The following is a 21,620-nucleotide window of genomic DNA, read 5'->3' on the forward strand; positions in this document are numbered from 1 at the left end:
CGATACTTCATATTTCTCTTAAAAGAAAGCTTGTAGCCAACTACATTCCAAGAAACCACGACAATTTAACCTGACAAATATTCAGCCATCAGAATTATCATAAAGACTAGTATATGAATTTAAATATACTATGATTAGCAATGAATTGCTTCCTAAATGTGGCTTTTGTGTCTTTGAGAATCATCTTTTTCATCTCTAATAGCCATTAAAACTAAAAATTAAACTGATCTTAGAAACAGCCACCCAAATCTCTTGATGACAAAATGTAACACTAATATCTTAATAATGAAGCTTTTCTAAACATATGGCTTTAAAAAAAAGAGAGATGTGCTTAAAAATGACTAAGATAAAATATTATTTTTAAATGCTATTTCATCTTCCTAAATTCCTTCAAAATTTCTGCCTCCTATGTATTTTATAAAATATATTAGTACGATGGTATATGTATATAATTTACAAAAACATCCATGAGTTGAAGATTCTTGCTTTAAAATTTCCTCCTAACAGATGAGTGTAACAATAATTTTTAAAAAGGTAAGTAAAAAGAGTTTAGAGCTGCACTGCCCAATATGGTGGCCCCTAGCCACCCAGGACTATTGAGCACTTAAAATGTGGTACTTTTATGTTTTAAGCACTTAAAACTTGTATTACCTAAGAACTACATTTTTTATCTTATATAATAAAAGGCTAATATGCAAATCAACCAATCACTATGATGCACACTGACCACCAGGGGGCAGACACTCAATGCAGGAGCTGCCCCCTGGTGGTCAGTGAGCTCCCACAGGGGGAGCGCCGCTCAGCCAGAAACCCTGAGCTGGGCTCCCAGTTGGCTAGCGCAGTGGTCGTGGTGAGAGCCTCTCCTGCCTCCACAGCAGCACTAAGGATGTCCAACTGACAGCTTAGGTCACCCATGGGGTAGAGGACTGCAGGTAAACAGGGCACAGATATCCCCTGAGGGCTCCCAGACTGCTAGAGGGTACAGGTCGGGCTGAGGGACCCCCCAAGTGCATGAATTTCATGCACTAGGCCTCTAGTTTTATATAATTTTAGTTAACAAATTTTAAACATACATTAGTGTCAAATACTATTTTCTTTTAAACACAACTGCATTTTTGGGGGGAAGGCTATATTTTACTTTAGCTGTTGAAAATACAGCATCTGAATTGAGATGCTCTAAGTGGATAAAATATAACACCATGTTTTAATGTGTAAAAGATTCAAAATGACCCAATAATAAGTTAATGTTGATTTTGTCTAGAGATGATAATATTTTGGTTAAATAAAATATTAGGTTGAATAAAATAAAAACTTTAAAATAATTGTGGCTATTTCTTTTTACTTTTCTTTAATGAAGCTGTGATAAAATTTAAAATTATACATGTGGATTTCATTATAGTTCTATTGGACATCTGGTCAAGAAGGAGTATGTAGTGGATAGGGAAATCTCTAAAAGGAACATTTAAGAGAATAGGTCCATAACTTTTTCAAGATTCAAGACTAGAATAATAGATGAATTTTTTCCAACATATGAAATGTGTCCTTAAGCATACCATTTTAAGATAATGTGAAGATATTATTATTATTGGGATTTACTGAACTTAATGCCCCTGGGAATTTCCACTGAAATCTACTGTATATCAGTTGAGTTATAAGAAAAGTCATATAGTGCTAACTAACATGTCATTAAATTGAAATTTTGAAATTACCCAAGTTTCATTCTATTTCAAATAAAATAGCAGCCTTTTAAATAAAATTCTATGTAAAGAGTGGACCAAAAGCAAAGGACAAGAAAATAAAAAAGGAGAATGTCACATTGATCTTTTTAAGAGAATAATGGAAAACAACAAATGTGGGGTCTTTATCATAGGATACCATTGTTAAAAAGAAACCTCAAGTAAATCTTCCCTTCCTCTTAAGGACAGCAGATGAACGGTGCCAGCCACTGAGGCGCTCTTTCTTCAAATCCACTGACTCAGTCTACCTGTTCTAGCAGGTCAGCAAAGTAAAATAATTGGTAGTTTTCTCACACAAAACTAATCCAATTAGAAATTTTAAGTAGAGAATACTTACTCAGTATAAAAACCTCTCTCTCCATTGATTCATGCTCAATCTCCCCTGCCACCTGCTCTGTGTCAGGAAGATCCCTCTGACTGGATTCCAGTAACAGAGAAGAGGTCACCCATGGGGTAGAGGACTGCAGGTAAACAGGGCACAGCAGAGCTTGGCCTGTTTCTTTTTCCAGCATTTCAATTTAGAATACTGTTTTTATAACTGTCCCAGAACAGGCAATCCCACAGGAAACTTCTTTTGAAAAAATTAGTGCCTACAATACCTTTGATTTCTCTGAAAAAACTGACATGTTTTACAGCCCTCCTGATATTAAAAATAAACAAAATCTGGTTGAGTTTCCAGCTCAGAACCCAAGTCAGCAACTCTGGAAATGTTTTAAAACTGTGTGTGTGGTCCTAGCCAGTTTGGCTCAGTGGATAGAGCATCAGCCTGTGAACCAAAGGGTCCTGGGTTTGATTCCTGTCAAGGTCATGTACTTTGGTTGCAAACTCTTGCCTGGTGCAGGCCCTGGTTCTGGGCTTGTGCAGAAGGCAACCAATCGATGTGTTTCTCTCACATTGATATTTCTGTCTGTCTTTCCCTCTCTCTTCCACTCTCCCTAAAAATCAATGGAAAAATGTCCTCGGGAGAAAATTAACAACAACAACAAAAAGTGTGTGTGTGTGTGTGTGTGTGTGTTTAAATATATTGACTTCAGAGAGGAAGGGAGAAGGAGAGAGAGATAGAAACATCAATGATGAGAGAGAATCATAGATCGGCTGCCTCCTGCACATTCCCCCATTGGGGAACTAGCCCGCAACCCAGGCATGTGCCCCTGGCCGGAATCGAACCCGGGACCCTTCAGTCCGCAGGCCAATGCTCCATCCACTGAGCCAAGTCGGCCAGAAATGTGTGAGTTTGTTTTTCGCCTTTCCAGGTCTTCTATTTTCTTTAGACCTCATTCTTTCTCATTTTTTATTTGTATGTTAATATAATTATATTATAAATACATAAACTGTCAGAAATACTTTCTAGAAAATCGGAGGGTAAAAAGATGTAAGTTTTTTAAAAATGTAGTTAATAACTTTTTAAATATAAAGATTATATAAATCATAAAAAAATATTAAAATAATATGTAGCTAGTACTCATTTGCATACAGAGTAAGCTAGAATTAGGGGAAAGTTATATATGCCTACTGTGGTCTCTCTTAAATACATTATTCTAGAAAATAAAACAAAATATTAACAATAGATATAAATTGCTTTAATATAGGTTACAGATTGGCTCTAAAACAAGATATTAAATATACACTCTGAAAAACAAATTTCTTGTTGACTTTAAACAGATAAAATTGAGGTATATTTCAAGGAAAAACACCACCTAGTAAAGCAACCTTTCTATTTTATGTTACAAAGGAGGAATGGATATTTCCTATGGCTTATTTTCATACAAAGTCAAGAAAATTTAATCAAATTACATTAAAATCATTATATCTTCTTTTCTTTTTTCCAGAGAGTTGGCGCTAGTTCTAATACTATTACCATAAGAATTCTTTTTAATAATTTATTTCTGTTTGAGTATGTTACAAGTTTCTAAGAGAAATGACTTTTCTAGAAATGCTGTTGCTTTTCAGAGCTCAAATGCAAGCAAGCAACTAGCAAATACCAGAACAGAGGTTAATATTTCTCTTGGGTGTGTTGTATCACAGGGATTTGTCTCAGCTCTTTAGAAAGGTTTCTAAATGGGGACTTTATCAATATATAAATCAGTTGAGAAATACAACTTGTCTCATATTTGGAAAATGTTTCTAAAAATAATAGTTAAATCTATGGTCCTATCTGCACTGTTAGAGAAAATAGATAGGCATGTGGGTAATCAATAATCAATTTAAGATCTCTCACCTCAACCTGTCAATTTGTGGCAATAGTTAAGCATCTGTAATTGAATCCAAGATAGATAAAGCCTAAAAAGGCAAAGTTAAAGAAGTTATATATATTTTTTCTTTTTCCCCTTGTCTTTACAAATAAAAAACACAGTTTTAAGCTGAGCTTGAAAAACTTAGAGATTTCATAGTCTGTTACATATATAAAGGCATTGTTATCCATTCTTCAATACTGTGTATACTAGTATTTCAATTCAAAGAGTGGTGTTTCAGGCATATTTTCACGTTTACCTTATGCTCATGAGCACCAATATTTTCACTCACTACATGCTAAGCAGGAAACGGAATAAAGCAAGTATTAAATGCACAGTAAATGCAGAAATCCCTAATGAGTTGAAAATAAATTACAGCTTTCATGCTTGACAGTTTCAGTAAATGGGGCAGTTCTCCAGGGATCCAGGGGCTTGTCTTGACGGCTACTGGGGACAGAGTACTGCTATCATCCACAAGACCTAAACTCATGCTTGTGGGTGTAGACAGGAGGCCTGGCATGCACATGGGTACTACTCTTCAGTAAGCACATCCTTCACTACCAGCCACTCTTTCTACTTGCTCTGTATCCTAAAACATGTGTATCATATCCTGAGAAGGAGAAAAATTTGCATGCTTCATGATGACTTTTGAATTTTGTATGGAGAGCATTCTGCCTGTCTTGAGGAGATTGAAAAACCAGATAAGACAGTGTTTATTTTCTGGTGTGGGTAGCAAGGCATCAACTAAATTGCGCAGTTAATGCATTCAACAATAACAAATGGAGTTGGCTTTATGCCAAAGTGAAGGCTAGACTGCCTCAGCTATGGAAGCCGAGGGAAGAGATAGATGGAGCTGGCTTGAGGTAATTTTATAGACAAGTTGGGTGACAGCTGGGAAATGGAGATTGGGCAGGATGGTTATATGTGGCAAGTAAGCAATTAGAAATGATCCTGGTAGGAAGTGAGGAGGTTCGCCTGGCTTGAGTGGAAGGGGCTTTCCAAAAACTAACAGAAGACAGCTCTTGCTAAGAAGAAAAGCAGCATACTTTAGCAGACCTGAAATGGAGGGATACATGTGGAATGGACCCCAGAGATGCTTAAGAACATTTAGGGTGTAGAGCCAAAAAAAAAACAACAAAACAAAACACAAAACAATACAAAACAAAACAAAAAACGAAAGAAAATGGCATTCTGTTGTATTTGTAAGGTATGTTTAAGATAATCTAAGCTGTAAATTTTGGTCTGGAAGGTCAGGGGTCAAAAAATCTGGCAACCCAAAGTGAGTAGGTAAGGGCAATAGGAATAGAAAGGAGACACATATAAGGTATTAAACAAAAATTGAACTGTGCCAATTAACAATAGAAAGGCAAAGGGAAAGGAACAATACCCAAATGTTTATGGGGTAAGCAGTTCGAGGAAGGACATTAGAAAGAGAAAGATACTACAAGATGTCCTAGTAGGGGAATTGCAATACATTTCTAAGGTGAAGTAGTGAGAGTGGGTGGAACATGGCATGAGGTTACAGGAAGGTGTGGGAGTACTGCCTTGTTTTCTTATTGAGGAATCAGCAGAAGGAGCAAGGATCATTGAAAGTAAACCAACCTAAAAGACAAAATCCAAACCCTCATTGTTTGTTTAGAACAAAAAGGAAAACTGGCCGAGATGAACAAGAGATCCATATCTCCATTTAAAAAAAACCAGTAATGTGACTACCTGATTATGCAGCATGGCTATTCTCAGAGATACAGGGCAGGTGAGGGAGAAAACCTTCAATTGTCTCTGAAAAGCCGGCCTAAGGTAATACTCTCACCCCATAGATCCAATAGCTAAAGGCTACGCACTCCCTTGGGATCCTTCCCCTGTGTATTTGTATTTCATAAACCAATTTTAATCATTTTAATTCAAATAGAGAACACTGCCTGGTTGTTGTGGGTGGTCTGTTTATTTGTTTAGATTTTTGCATTTTTACCACAGCTGCTTGTTTAAATGACTTATTTTGTCTAATTACTTGACATATTCTACAATTATTTCAAAATATTTTAACCATCATTTGTAAATTACATGGGGGAAAAACAAACCCCACCCCCCCAATGACAGTTATGCCAGCATGATAGGCACAATGAGGCCTGTTATAAAACCTTCAGTTTACATATCACTTCCACAGATATTCTTTTCTTAACAGCCTGGTTTCTTTGGAAACACACTTAGCAAAAATTGTGATATAGTTTTGTTTCTTTGTTTAATGGCAATCTTCCTCACTCACTGTGAGGTCCAGAGAGAAAGGAATGAGGTTGATTTTTGCAACAGTGTGAACACAGACTCCGAACTACCAGGAGCCTCTAGTGGGCAATTAGAAAATGCTTGTGCAATTAATAAATGAATAAATGAATTCCTAAATTAAGATGCTAACTTCTGCTCTGGAAAGAAAACTAAATATCTTCTGTAAGGTTTATTTAGTTGTTGTCCTTTGAGTACCTGGAAATAATTGGTCAGTTCTGGAACCAGAAGAAGACCTTGACTAAGCAGTGAGTGAAATTTATGCTCTGTCTTCTGAGGTCTTATTCTAAATCACTGATCTCAATGTCTCAAGAAAAAAATCTTGATTGTTGAAAGTATTACATATGTCCCCTTTCCCCCCATTGACACTGCTCACTCTTATCCAAAGTGTCCAGCTGGGTTTGCTCAGTTCCTGTAGCATGTCAAGCTTTGCTCTTCCACTGGGTTTCACCCAGACTTTCAAATTCAGACTTGCTTTCCTCTCCATGACAACATCTGATCATAAACTATTGACTCTACGCTTTCATTTTAAATCCATTCAACACATATTTTCTAAGCAAATAGCTCTGGAGATGCTAGACAACAATACCACCAAATAAACCAAATATAAATAGAAAATATTCAATGCAATACAAATAATTTTTAAAAGTAGATGACTTATGATATGGTGCCTCTTTTTAGATTTCATAAACATCCACGGTCTCTCTAGTAAGAGGACATTTAAGCCAAGATCAGAAAAATAAGAACTAGCCCCACAAAGATTTGGGGTAGAGGTAACAGAAAATATAAAATATCTACAGTAGGAATGAGTTTGGTATCCATGGAGAACTAATGATGGCTGGAACAGAGGAGAAGAACATTTTAAGATGAACTAAGAGACAGATGTAAGAGGTATAGGTACAGATTGATGCAGGGTTTTGTCAGATAGGGCAGGGAAGGAGTTTGGATTTTGTTCTAAGTGAGTAATGGGAAGCAACTGGAGGGCATTAGTCAGAAAAGTGATCTGTTATAATTCATCTTTAACAAGATAATCTGATTGTGCTATGTGGAAAATGGATTATGTATATGTAGGGAGCAAACATGAAGTGGGAAAATAACACAAGAGGCTGAAAGAGACTTGGCTTAGGTTGGTAAAGGGGGAAGTGGAAGGAAGGAGACAGAGCCAGGATATTTGTTGGATGTGGGTGAAGCTGATGAATTGGATGTTGAGCATAAAAGAGAGACAAGTCAGGAGGACTCTGTAGTTTTTGCTTGATCACCAGATGAATGGCAGGGCCAATGCCATGAGTACAGTGTTCTGTTGAAGAGAAGACCACTTGGGTTAGATCCTGGTTCTACCACTTAATGTTGTTTGGCCTGTGTGTCTGGGAATATGTTACTTAGTTTCTCTACTCATTTGTTTCTGCATTTATGAAATCAGGAAAATAACAACCCTACCTCAAAGGGTTATGGTGGGAATTTAATAATGTAATTAATATAAACTGCTTTAAAATAATTTTTGGCATCTAAGTCCTTAATGCACATGGCTATTAATATTGTTATTGTTGCAATTATTATTATGACCTAGATGTGGAAGACAATGAAACATGCAGACTGAGAAAATCTACGTATTTTAGCAATTAAGTTTGAGATATTCATTAGACATCTTCATGGAGATGCCGATAGGTAGGCCCGTGAGCCTGGAGGTCTGAGGAATAGTCAGTTCGGATGATACAGTTTTGGAAGTCATTTCCATAGAGCTGGTATCTAGAGCCATGCATGAAGACCCCTAACGAGACATTCTAGAGAAAGAAGGGAAGTGAAGCAAAAATTGTGAGGATGTGCATTTCAATGTTCAGAGATCAGGGTAAGACAGGTAACCAGCATAGGAGGCTGAGAAGGAGCAGACAGTGAGGTAAGAGAAAATGCTGGGGTGACGCCAAGAAACAAACATTATAAGACGGGACTAGTTACCTGTGTCCTGTGCTATGGAGAGATCATGTAAGATAAGAATAGAGAAGTGCCATGCTTCTATGTCTCTGGATCTATTTTGATGATCAGTTTATTTAAGTTCATTAGATTCCACATATGCTTGAGATCACATGATACTTATCTTTCTCTGACTGGCTTATTTTGCTTCTTATAATACTTTCCAGGTCCATCCATGCTATTGCAAATGGTAAGAGTTCCAGAGACACAGAAACATGGAACAGCCTGTTAAACCTCAGAGAGAAGGTGGGGGAGGGTGGGTGGGTAGGAAAAGATCAACCAAAGAATTTGTGTGCATATATGCATAACCCATGGACAAAGACAATAGGGTAGTGAGGACTGGGTGGGGGGCAGGGACAGGCTAGAAGAGGTCAATGGGGAGAAAGGGGACATATGTAATACTTTCAACAATCAAGATTTTTTTTATTTAAAATGCTTTAAAGAGAGAGAGAGAGAGAGAGAGAGAGAGAGAGAGAGAGAAGTAACCAAAGGAATCTACAATCTGGAGGTCCTTGGGAATCTTGACTAGGGATTTCTCAGTAAAGTATAAGAAATGGAAATTTGAATGTCATTCCTGGAGGAAGCTTTTTCTCAGTTTCTAGAATAGATTAGCTCCTTTCTCATTGCACTTGCCATTTCTCTAGCACTTACCATACAGATGACTGTAAAGAAAGCCAACTTTGAACTTAATTGTTATCTATGTAAAAGATCTCATTTGTGTCATTATTCATTTATTTTCTGTCTCCTAATTGCCAGTAATTACTGAATAGTAGAGACCACATCTATCTTATTTTTCATAATATCCTCAGTAACTAGCAGAATGCCTGAAACATAATAATGCTCAATTTTTATTGCATGATTAGCTATATAAATAAATCAATGAATGACCCAATATGACTGTATTTAAAACACATTGAAAAAAAACCTGATTTCTTTTAGCTAACACCCACAGTAATTTACATGCTTACTTTCAGGTTATTTTTAAGTTTTTGGCATGAATAATAATTATTTTTATTGTAGGCCATCTGAAATCATTTTGGAAGAAGTAGGTAGAATAAAATTAGTAAACAGTTTATTTTTCAAAAGAATAAACAATATCTCTACTCCAGAAGGTCATTTTAGCACTCAATATAAATTTGATTACCATCCAGCCTTATTAAAACCCAGTAGATACAACTGATATTTGAGAAAAGAAATATATGAATCAAGTTAAATGTCCATTGCTCTAAATTGATTTTTAGCTTTATCCTGTTATAAGTGAAATGACCAAATATCTTATTTGAATTGCATTTGCTGAAATGACATTATAGAAATAGTGGGCATCTATTATTATGTCTTTGGCCTTTATAGAGGGTTAATAAAAAAAATTACATACTGAGAATATTCCTGAATCTGCTAATAAAGACAATCAGACATTTCTTATTCAGCATTCAAAATAAAAACAACTTATATGGTAAATTTCTTTGTAGTGCAATACAGTGTGAGAAAAAACTTCATTTGTATATTCTTTCTGATTAATATATATTTTTACTTTATCTGCGAATAACAATTATGAAAATAAATCCATTGTCCTTTTGACCTTGCTTCTAGGAAATTGGGTTGTACATTTCTGTTTAATTCAGTAGATATCTATTGCCTAAGTTTCTGTATCTTTTCTCTACAATATATTATTCTATTTTAATATGATTTTAGCAACCTATATGCATGCGGTTGTCACTAATTATCTTCACTTTTTTGAAGTCCAAAGAACATGAATAAATAAATAGAAAAAAAATGTCCTTCCTTCCTCCCTTTTTTAATGGCAGAAATAATCTACTCTCTTGGTCTTGCTCAAATAAAACCTTTCTATGGAGACATTTTTGACTTTTCAAACACAAACTGACTCCCTCTCCTATATTCCAAGAACACATTTGAATCATCTTATAAAATTTAAGTATATATTACTCTCAAATATGAGGTAACATTGAGAGTTTTTTAATGTGTTTATTTGTTTTAGGATTTAGAGACAGACAGAAATAAAAATCATGCCCAAAAGACCCAAAACCAAGAATAATAATGACAAAATGTTGCTCCATTTCAGGAATTAATATGCTTTTCCTTTTAAGTCATGAAAACTCCAAGACTTTACTGAATCTCCTTGCTGCTAGGTTGCTGGGATTCAAATATGGATCGCAATCCCTCATCCATATTGATCCATCTGATATTCCATATCTCCACTTTTGTTTTTCTGGTTTTTCTTTTAATATGTCAAGTGACTAGGCACAAATCAATTAATCAATTCATATTCCCATATGAAGAAGAATATCAATTATTATTCTTTACTGAGTGTTTATTTCTCCCTCAATTTGATTAAAATCTCTCTAAAGAGGATTACATTGTTCTTAATTTTTATCCCTCGTAGGAGATATTGCTGGAAAAAAGTGTTATATATACTATGATTTACCACACCAAAGTTACAATAATTTTTCTCATCTGATAATACTGGAAGCATTTTTAAAAAATATATATTTTAATGATTTTTTTTACAGAGAGGAAGGGAGAGGGATAGAGAGTTAGGAACATTGATCCACTGCCTCTTGCACACTCCCTACTGGGGATGTGCTCACAACCAAGGTACATGCCTTTGACTGGAATCGAACCTGGGACCCTTCAGTTCGCAGGCCGACGCTCTATCCACTGAGCCAAAGCAGTTAAAGCACTAGAAGCATTTTTATTGCATAGACAATAACATTAGAAGAATTAACAAATCTCATTAACCATTTCTAATAAACTAAAAATAAATTTAGGTGTTCATCAAAACTGATATGCAATAAAGTTAACAAAAGCTTGTTTTAAATGGTTTAGTCATACATGGCATTATATAGTTAGTTTAGTCTTATTCTTCAAATACGAATGGATGGGCTAGCACTTAAAATTATTTTTTCCCATAGATAGATGGTGCAGACAGATATTAGAATACTAAATCAAACATTTAATTAAACTCCAAAAATTTGCCAAATTTTCAAAGAGTTACAGTAGTATTTAAAATCTTTAAAACATTTTTTTCCTAAAATAAATCATAGGCTTGAATTATGAACATATAATTGCTTCTAAAATTTATATATCAAGATAAAAGTAACAGTAAATTTCCATCTGACAAAAATCTTATGTTTACCTAAATTAGATCCCAGCAGTGGTATAAAACTTTAACTTTTTCTCTAAAAATAATTTATCAATTTATTCTAACTTAAGAGAAGTGCTCGAAACACATTTTAACATTCAATTAGTTCATGTATTCTTTTCATTTTTAAGATTTTCCAATATATCATTTGGATTGTTTCTATTTTCAAAAATTTTTATTGCACAATATCTCATCCTAAAGTGAAAAAAACTTATTACACATTCTCTCCCAATTCTTATCTATAAGTACACATGTTTTTCCTATTCACAATCCTAACATTTATTATTATTTTTCTCTTTTAAGAAGACATAATAAAACCATTTCTCCCTAACTTTCCAATATGATACTTTTCATTATGCATTAAAATAGTAAAAATAGCTATTAATAATTATTCTGAATATGTTTTAAAGCACTATGTAACAATGTATAATATGACAAAGGATGAAGAGTTAATATTGGCTTAAAATGTATGTAATCAAATGTGAAACAAAAGACTAAAATAAATGTTCACTAGAACTGTGAGACTGAATGAGAGAAGGTTACAGAGGGAGCTCTAAGACAAACCTGAGACAGTGAAGTTAGCAGGCAGAGCCCTGTAGCCTCTTAACTTTGTTCTCAATCTTATGCGCAGTTTTTCTTATCACTACCAACATCATTTCCCGTGCATAAAAAGTAATAGTCTATGTTTCCACTCCAAAGGAAAGCCCAAAATGTTTTTGTTTGAGGAACTGATTCCAACTATTCCCATCTTCTTCAGAGCACTGATGTCATATGAGCTATTTTTTATTTGTAAGCTATTTCTACTTTGTCAGAAACAAAATATTTTTCTTAACACAACATGTTTTAAATTGGAACCATGGTTGCTGGACAGCTGTCTGAATTTTATGACTAAAGCATTATCACATTTTTGCTTATTGCTAACACAAACAAACAACAACAACAAAAAAAAACCCTGTAAATACATCTCCTCTTGGAAGAAAGATTCAAATCACTACTAATTACATTGCCTGTTTCAGACAGCCTGAGTTTTTTCTGTCAATCATCTGAGAGCAATAGTACCATAATTAGCCAATTTGTACATTGGACCTCAAAACTCATTTCCTTCACACCAAAACATTCAAATCAAAAGAGAGCTCAGGATCTTTTATGATGTGAGATCAATTCTTATTTCTTACTTGATTTCCAGCACTCTCCCAAGTGCAAACTAAAGAGCAACACTTTTGGGTCCTAGAAATCTTGGTTTACCTTGTTACTGTTAGACACATTGTGAACAACAACAAAAACCCCACAGTCTTTATTGTACTCTGCCCGCTGAGCTGTTGATCTGGCTGTGCTATATACCACCAATGCAAATTGTGCTGAAATAAATGCTCTCAAAATTTATTTCTCATGAATCAATTCATTTAAATACATTCTCATAAAGCCCAACCCATTTTTTAGGAAGAAAGTGACCAGAATATATAAGTTCTAGAACAAATGTTTCAAGATGCATCTAAAAGTGTTGACTAAGAGTTTTGTATGCTTTCATGTTGAGAGGAAGTCTATAAAGGACAACTGATCCGTAGTGGTGATTATTAGGAGCCAACTGATGTTAAACCCTAAACAAATATTCAACACTGGGAAATTATCCACCATCAACACCAACACCACTTGCCATTTTACAGACCAAACAAGTGATTAAATGCTTCATGGTTTAGCTGGATAATCCGTTGTCCTTCCACACAATCATTCTAAGTGTGGCATTTAAATACAGTATATGGGCATGAATATAGGATTCAGATCCAAACAAAATCAGGTCCTCATCAGTTCTAATATATAAAACGCTGGCAAAATGTACATTAACATAATAACACAGTTCATTTGATGGAATCTTACTTTATGTTTATGTGGTATCATAATAAGGCAACATAAGGTTTGGTCAAAAGATTTGTTAAACATCATCTCTCTCACACACACACACACACACACACACACACAGATAAATGGATGTTCAAGTCCTTAAGAACATTCTTACAACACTTTGGAATGTAACTTCAAATTTTCAATTAGCAAACTGATCACTGCATCAAAATTTAGAAATTGAGAAATTCTGAAAAATATGAGAATAATAATAAAAACAACTGAAATATAAATAGCACTATACTTAAAAGTATTCAAACTATTGAAGATGATCACATTGAAATGTTCCATAAGAAACAAATGACAACATGAAACTATTTAAGAATTATTATGACCATCTCTATAAAACTTCTAATATATAGAGTTTTCACAGATAGGAAGACATTTAACCCTGTGCACTGAAATTACAAGAACATCTGAAGCAACACATAATTAGATACTATCAAGGAAGTAATGCATACTGAACAAAGCTACAGAAATAATTTATATTTACATTGATACAATGCATCTATTATATCATCCATGATACTCCAAATTTAAATTAGAAAACTAGAAAAGGATCAAGATTTCAACTTTACATTGCTAAAATATTTTGTTCCCCAAAACATACAATTGACAAAAATTATTCTCTTTTTATATTTTGAGAGTAGCATAAATACAGGGTTATAATAACATAGGAGTTGGAATAATAATAACTAATACCAATGAGGAAAACAATTGGTTCCTCAATGGCTTAAATATATAATATTAACAATTAATATAAAAGACAATATAATTGAAATTCCTTTTTCAAAATATTTTAGAATAAAGAATGAAAAAGGAAGGTGCCTCTTTGTGCCAAATAACATTATCAATTATACCTATTGAAGTGTACAGTATGGAATAAGACTTTGAGAACAATGAAAATTTTAAAAATATATTCATTTTTGATAAATTGTACCCTTTCAGCAAATACTAAAATACTGCAGATAAAGGTGTTTTATTAAATTATATAGTAATTTTACTCCTCAGATTGTGATAATACTAAAATATATTAAATTCATACAAGTAGAATAGCATAGCAAGTTTATGTTTTCTAAGTTGGTTATTTCATAAAGCAACATGCTTGTTTCAGAATACTTAATGTTATTTTGCAAATAATATTTCTTTACAGATATCTTCAAACCAAGAATGCCCACTTTGATTTTGCTTTATATATGCACAATTATTTAATTGAACACTTTTTCCTTGATAAACTCAATGCGTGTTTTTCAAATAAAATAATTTAAACAAATACATTTGAACAAAATATTTCTAATTAATATGACAAAAACAAAACAAACCTAAACTACATTGGCAAATAATTTCGTCACAAAGCCAGTCCATACATATATTCTTAAAGATGACATAAATGTGTTTCTAATCTCATAGAAAACTTCTGGGAATTTTTTAGCTTTGTAAATGAGAAAAGGAAAGGAAAGAAAAAATTTGCCCAGGGACTAATTCTTCCTCAGAAAGGCCCTGCCATTGTTGCCTTACACAGTTCTACAAAGCCAAACCTATAATGCCAAGAACATTCCTCAACAAGGCAAAGAATTTCAATACATTTTACTTTTAAATCTTAAAATCAACCCTACCTGTCTTTCACCTAGTAATTTATGAACATTTATAGACTGTATTGAAAATATCAGAAATTTTGGTTCAAACAAGTCAACAAGCATAGAATAATGAATGAAACAAAGCGAAGCATAACAAAAGCCAAAACAAAACTATCACATATTTCATGGATTAATGGTGTAAAAAAAAGAGATTTCTTACCAAGTACCCCAAGTCGGTAGTTGACTGTGATGACGATCACATTGCCATAACTTGCCAAGACACTCCCATCATATAAATTTCCAGTACCTTCCATATATGAGCCACCATGGATATACACCATCACTGGTTTAGGACCCCCACTGTCCCGAATATCTGAAAGAACAAATGTTTGGCAATTGTTCTTATCCTCAAAAAAAACAAACAAATAAAATAAAGCAGAGAATACATTTTCCATTTTAGGGACAAGAGGTCATGATTTTTATTTAGTTATTTAAATTGCTGTTTTTGTTAAAGTGTTTCTTAAGCAACTATTATTAACAGCTGTTGCAGAAAAGAGCAATATCCATTTTTTTCTATCTAAAATTTTGTTGAAAGCTACAAACTGAATTAGAGAACTTGAACAAAAGGAAAGTAGGTATGAATTTAGTGTTGTTTGATGAATTTCTAATGTGACAATAGAACCAAAAAAAATAATATAATGAGAACTACTTTTTTAAAAATGAGATAGACCTCATATGAAATGTGTGAACCATAAACTAAGGGCAAAGGTATCACTTCTATTGTGAATAAGACACTGTTTCCATTTTTGAAAACTGTAAATATTTATATTGAATGCATCATGATTACACTGAATAATGTATGCTCCATTTGTGAAGATAATTACAACGCTATATTATATGTTGTAAAAAGTTTCATTTCGCTACTCAAGGAATAACTCAGACGCATGTGTAGGCAGCAAAGGCATGCACCTCTGTACTTCTGTTGTTGTTGCATTTAGGGGACTGTCATTTAAATGATATATTTCAGTTAACCCCAGGTTATCTGCTCATTTCCTCTTTGGAAAAAGGAAACAGATTAAAATATATTATTCACCTCATTAACTATTATACTATTCTTATCTCTACTTTGGCTCTATGATTTTGTCATGCAGACATGAGGAGGATACAGCTTAGTCTACGTGTACAGTGCCAATTTTAAGCTGATGAAGTGATTTCTGCATCTCTGAACTTTAATCAAATGTATTTTGTTTTCTAAGACACTTTCCCAATTATGTAATTTTCAACAAGGACCCAGAAATAATAAACAGGGTGGGGCAAAAGTAGGTTCACTGTAGCAAATACCCCAAACACAGTGTATTCTTGTGTCATTATTATCTGTTAACTATTGTAATATTTTCCATACAAACAACTGTAAACCTACTTTTGCCAGATCCTACAAAAAAAAAACCTAAGAAAATTTAACTAGTATAAAAAATAGACTAATTTTTATAGAAAACATGCTAAATTGTATATTGGCCAACATGGTTTTAACTATTGTATAGATTGAAACATTATAAATGTATATGTGAATATGAACATATACAGACATAAAATATTATTATTATTACATAATAGCTCATGATCTCTTTTACCCATAACTGAAACAAAATTGTATCAAATGTGCTATTTTTTTTAATTTCAATATTAAAAGTGTCATTTAAAAGTATGGTTTTATTCCTTTGTTTTTGACACTGTTTATCAAACAAATCTCCTACATATTTATGACTGAGGTTTCAGCTTTCAGAATGGGATATGATACAAGCTCATTGAAAAGCTAGTGATTATTTAGAAGCTGCTTTCCATTTCCTGATAAATATTTAAAATATATATAAAGGCTGATTTGTCTATTGTAACAATATTTTCATGACAGACCATCCGAGGATCAGGAATTGCAGCTCAACTTGTTTGTTCACAATCTCAAGTGAGGGAACTAGCTCATTGCAGAATTTAGAAACTTTTTAAAAGGCCTATTTTCATTTGACTGAATACCAGTGTGTAAACTTGCACCAATGGGCACTTAAGAATGTCTTATTTTTAAGTGGTGAGAGGAGGATTCTTTGACACAAAAACTGTCCACTAGACACAGCTACATTTAGGAAGAAAAACTAATTTACTTTCTTCTTAAGTCCTTGGGAAGGAAATAAATATTCACTCATTTGCAAAGATTTGGGGGCTTATGGTGATGTTAAGTTTACACAGAGAAAATAACCCTTTCGAAAATTTTAAACTATCCTCCTTAAATGCTCAATTGCTGCGTATAGTTTTAGCTTATTTTCCTACTATGGCTGGCGCTGAAGAAGCAATAATAAATTATTAAACTGAAATCATTAACTGACTGTTCACAGCAGACACTGTACTCTGCTAATTGTGTGCTTGGAGGTAGCACAGAAGGTGGCTGTTTCAGAATTCTTCTTTAATTAAAATTACATAGACTTACAAAACACCAACTGTGAACAGTAATGAGACCTAGGTAGATCCATTCTGTTCACCTGGAAAACAATACAGGTGCACATTGAAATACCTGCCACATTTTATACCTAATAACAGGATGGAATGGACATTGCCAAGGAAGACTGAAAATATGACTATATTAGTAAATTCCAGGAGCTATTTTGACTGGCATTTCTCTCTCACTTCTTAATTAGATCTGAAAATATAACTACAAGTTTGGAATGATTCTAAGTGTTTTCAAATTTCTCAAAGATTTCAGCCTTGCCTAAGAACATATTGAACAATTCTTTTCCAGAAAGTTCGATAACATTCGAATGCAGTGTTCTGAACAATATTTCTTTTTGCTTAAAGTAACCCTGAAATTAATTCCTTATGGGGTATTAATTTCCAAAGTAGGTAAAATTCTTGTGCATAAAAAACCCTTAATATTGCCAATAAATTTGGGTAAAATGCTGACAATTATAATTCTTTGATAGTATTTAATCAGAGTGGTCTATCTTAGATTTGCATCAATAGCATTTTATCACAGAGGTCTATCTTAGATTTTACTTTTCCCTATAGTTTACATGTGTTTTTTATTGCAATAATAAATATAAATAGTTTAAATGATATCTATACTTAATTTTGAAAAGAACCAGAATCTTTATAAATGAAACTGATCTATCAGATAGCCTATTGAGTATTATCTGCTAAAGCCATCATTTTATTTATTTATTTTAAAAATATATTTTTATTGATTTCAGAGAGAAAGGGAGAGGGAGAGATAGGACCATCAATGATGAGAGAGAATCATTGATTGGCTGATTCCTGCACACCCCACACTGGGGAGTGAGCCCACATGTGCCCTGACAGGGAATCTAATTGTGACCTCCTGGTTCATAGATCAATGCTCAACCACTGAGCCATGCTGGCCAGGCAATTCCATCATTTTAATGATAGAATTTTGAGAGGCCATTATGTCATAGCAAATATACTAGATATACTTTAGTTATTTATACTTTATTAAAGTCAATTTGTCCTTCCAAACCTTGTTTCATATTTTTCCCTAGAAATAAGGTAGATTTCACCTAAGATTTCTAACTGTGCCTAAAAAGCTGCTCCTGACTTTACTAAAATCAAATGAGCACACTTAGGCATAAAAACACTAGCTCAGGTCCACTAAAGCTACAAATGTTCTTAAAGCATGTTCATATTTAATGTTTAATTTTTTACAGCTGTGCTAGGCATCTAGGTCCCTGAAAATAGTTGGATGTTAAGAGGAAAATACTACACTGATCATTATTTTGGAATTTCAGCAACACTTTGGCTGTAAATTTTAGTATTTTACCTTTCTGATGAATCAAAACTTTAAGACATTTTAATAACTTATCGATAGATCTAGAAGACAATGGGGATATATTTGTGCCTGATAACCACTGTTTGGAATCACAATTCCTTTTAATGATCCTGGTGAATAATTATTAGTCACACAACGTCTTCAATATGCTTACTGGTTGCCTTCTGCTTAATGAACTCATGAAGTTTTTAATTGCCCATGTTTTAGAATTGTTGGCATTTATCAGTTTTAAATATTGGGGTATCGCCTCAATTAAATCTTTCTCTGGCCCTGGGCAGTGCTTCTCAGTGGTTAGAGCATCAGCCTGAGCACCAAAGGGTCACGGGTTTGAGTCTCAGTCAAGGGCACGTACCTGGGTTGCAGGTTTGATCCCTGGCAACCAATTGATGTCTCTCTCTCTCTCTCACATTAATGTTTCTCTCTCTCTCCCTCCCTCTCTCTCAAAAAAAAATCTTTCTCTAATATATTTAAAGATATTTCAAGATATTTTTGTGTCCCCTACTTATTTTGTGTATCTCAGTTATCACTTAGAACTAGCAAAATAATATAAAAATGTTGGAAGAATGTGTGCTTGTATAATTGTACTTAATCAAAGATATAATTTTTCAGTTAAAAATACTGAAAAAATGACAATAGCACTTTTTAAAAAGCTCTATGTAGGATACAAAAGTGTCTTTGAATATTAAAACATTAAGGTTGTAGCACAATTTAAAAAGACTATTAAATTCCAAAAATAAATTGATAGAAATATAGTGTTGCTTTGACCCATTTTTATCATTTCAGATTTGTCTTTCTGAAACCATGGAAATAGCCTATAAAATATGCAGTTCTCTTGGTTATTATAAAACACAAATGGAAAATGACACAATTGTTTGGCCTGGCAACGGCAAAATAATAATGGCAAATGTGCACAGGAGAATTAGAAGTAAATAGTGCTCCACTGCGGCCGGGGGTTACTTTAAATGAAGGAGGGGCAGTCCCACTCACTGTCACAGACAGCCTCTGGATGCAGTGGCTGAGATAGGGACCGGGAAATCAGGTAAAGGAGTCAAGTTGTCACGAAATAATTGAGAATTCCCTATAAGTGACCAGGTAAACAAACGTCTCACTAAAGTAAAAGAAGTAGTTTATCAAACAATTTATATTTATTGCTTTATGTCCAGTGATGTTGATGCAATATTTAGAACAAAATAAAGGTAAAAATTGGCCTTGGTTTTCGTTAACACTCACGGCTACAAAATAGTTATAAAAGAAACTAAGTAGAAGATGCTCATATTTTCAACAAAGGTCTGTACCCTAGAGGACATTACAATTTGTTTTCTTGTCTTCTAAACAATTATCCAAAACAACAACCCAGAAGAATAGACCAAACGTGAATGGACTGCTTCCACCTTCTACACTTCTGAGCATTTAAAATATTTATTGATTTGATAACTCTTGTGACTGGCTGGTTTAGTGCTCAACATGAATACTGCCAGCCAAATTAAATGGGGCTTAAGATATTTTTAATGACTATTTTAAAATGTTAAATGTGCTTCAAAAAAAGTCTATAAAATAGACTCACATTCAGAGGGCTTAGCTCAATTATAGCCACTCAAGAGTGTCTTTTATAAACATGTAAATGTCCTACTTGGTGCTGATTTTTATAAAAAAAACAACAGCACATTAAATCAGTAGTCTAAAAATATTTTAATAAGAAAATAATGTATACTAACTTTGTGAGTACTTTGGGAAAATTTGGAATTTACAAAGCTACACACTAAAAGTCCCTTATACTGGGGTATTATTTAGATAATAAATATCTAGGAGTTAAGGATTTTTAGAGGGTCCAACCAGTTTCAAAGCCCCTGACTGAAAGCAGCCGTCTTTAGAGCACTGGGAACAATAATACATATCCTGAAAGTCAATAAAGTTCCTGAGTGTTTGAATATTTCTAATTTCCAACAGCATGTAAAAAAATCACAATTTAAATTTTGATAAGTTTATTTTTAGCTATTTAACATTCAAAATGATAAAGGTTGGTCAGCCACAATGATTTATTTTAAATATTAATGATTGCTTTGTGTTTAATGTTTGATTCACTGTTGGGGTTCATACCAAATCGATTTTTAATAAAATGTCATAAATTCCATGACAAAATAAGTATTAAATATTATAAAAATATTAATACCCAATTTAATTTTATGCTTCTAATACTTCACCTCTATAATTTAATTTTCTACTGTGAGTAGCTTATCAAATATATATCACAATGAAAACAATTCAAATTGTTTAGTAAGGATTCATCTAATCATAGTTGTAATTCATGGAACTAGCACTTCTGCTGGCCTGCTTGTGGGTTTTTATTTTGGAAAAACTTTCTTACCATATTATTAATATCTCCATGAGATTTAATTACTAGCATTCTGGGAATTATTTTAAATCCTAGGATTACTTTAGTTACTTCTATATAAGTCACAGTTAGGGCTGCATTAAAAAAACAAACAAACAAAAACACATAAGCCCTAATTAGAACCAAGATGAACTGAAAGAATCAATGGGCCTTTCTAGGTGCTCCACTTAACACCATGTAAAAGTCCACAATGGGATGAGGAATGCCAAGTCAACATGGTATATAGTTAGACTTACAGAGTAAATCAGAATGCTCTGTCATAAGAAAGTTGGAAAGAGGGGAAAAGATATTAATAAAATAAGAAGTGTTTTATTGCTTATACGTGGCAATACTTTGAAAAGCAGAATATTTTCATTAATCCTTTAAAAATAAAGAATACCCATATAATCTTGTTTAAATAAACTCTATATCCCCAACCAGTGTGGCTCAGTGGTTGAGCACTGACTTAAGAACCAGGTTTGATCCACAGTCAGGGCACATGGCCGGCTTATAGGCTCAATATCCAATAGGGAGCATGCAGGAGGTAGCCAATCAATGATTCTCTCTTATCATTG

General features: G+C 33.6%; 1 protein-coding gene across 6 annotated transcripts in view; it reads right to left on the bottom strand.

The window, feature by feature from the left end:
* NLGN1 (neuroligin 1) overlaps window positions 1-21,620 on the bottom strand; it is an 835,296-nt gene that overhangs the window by 453,161 nt on the left and 360,515 nt on the right. For all 6 annotated transcript variants that reach the window (XM_070406782.1, XM_070406785.1, XM_070406783.1 and 3 more), the window contains one exon: window positions 15,069-15,221. In XM_070406782.1, coding sequence (XP_070262883.1) covers window positions 15,069-15,221 — 153 coding nt within the window. The remainder of the gene's footprint in view (window positions 1-15,068; window positions 15,222-21,620) is intronic.

Source organism: Myotis yumanensis, unplaced genomic scaffold, assembly GCF_028538775.1.
Source record: "Myotis yumanensis isolate MYYU_CA2020_CCGP unplaced genomic scaffold, mMyoYum1.0.hap1 SCAF_2, whole genome shotgun sequence".
Lineage (NCBI taxonomy): Eukaryota > Metazoa > Chordata > Mammalia > Chiroptera > Vespertilionidae > Myotis > Myotis yumanensis.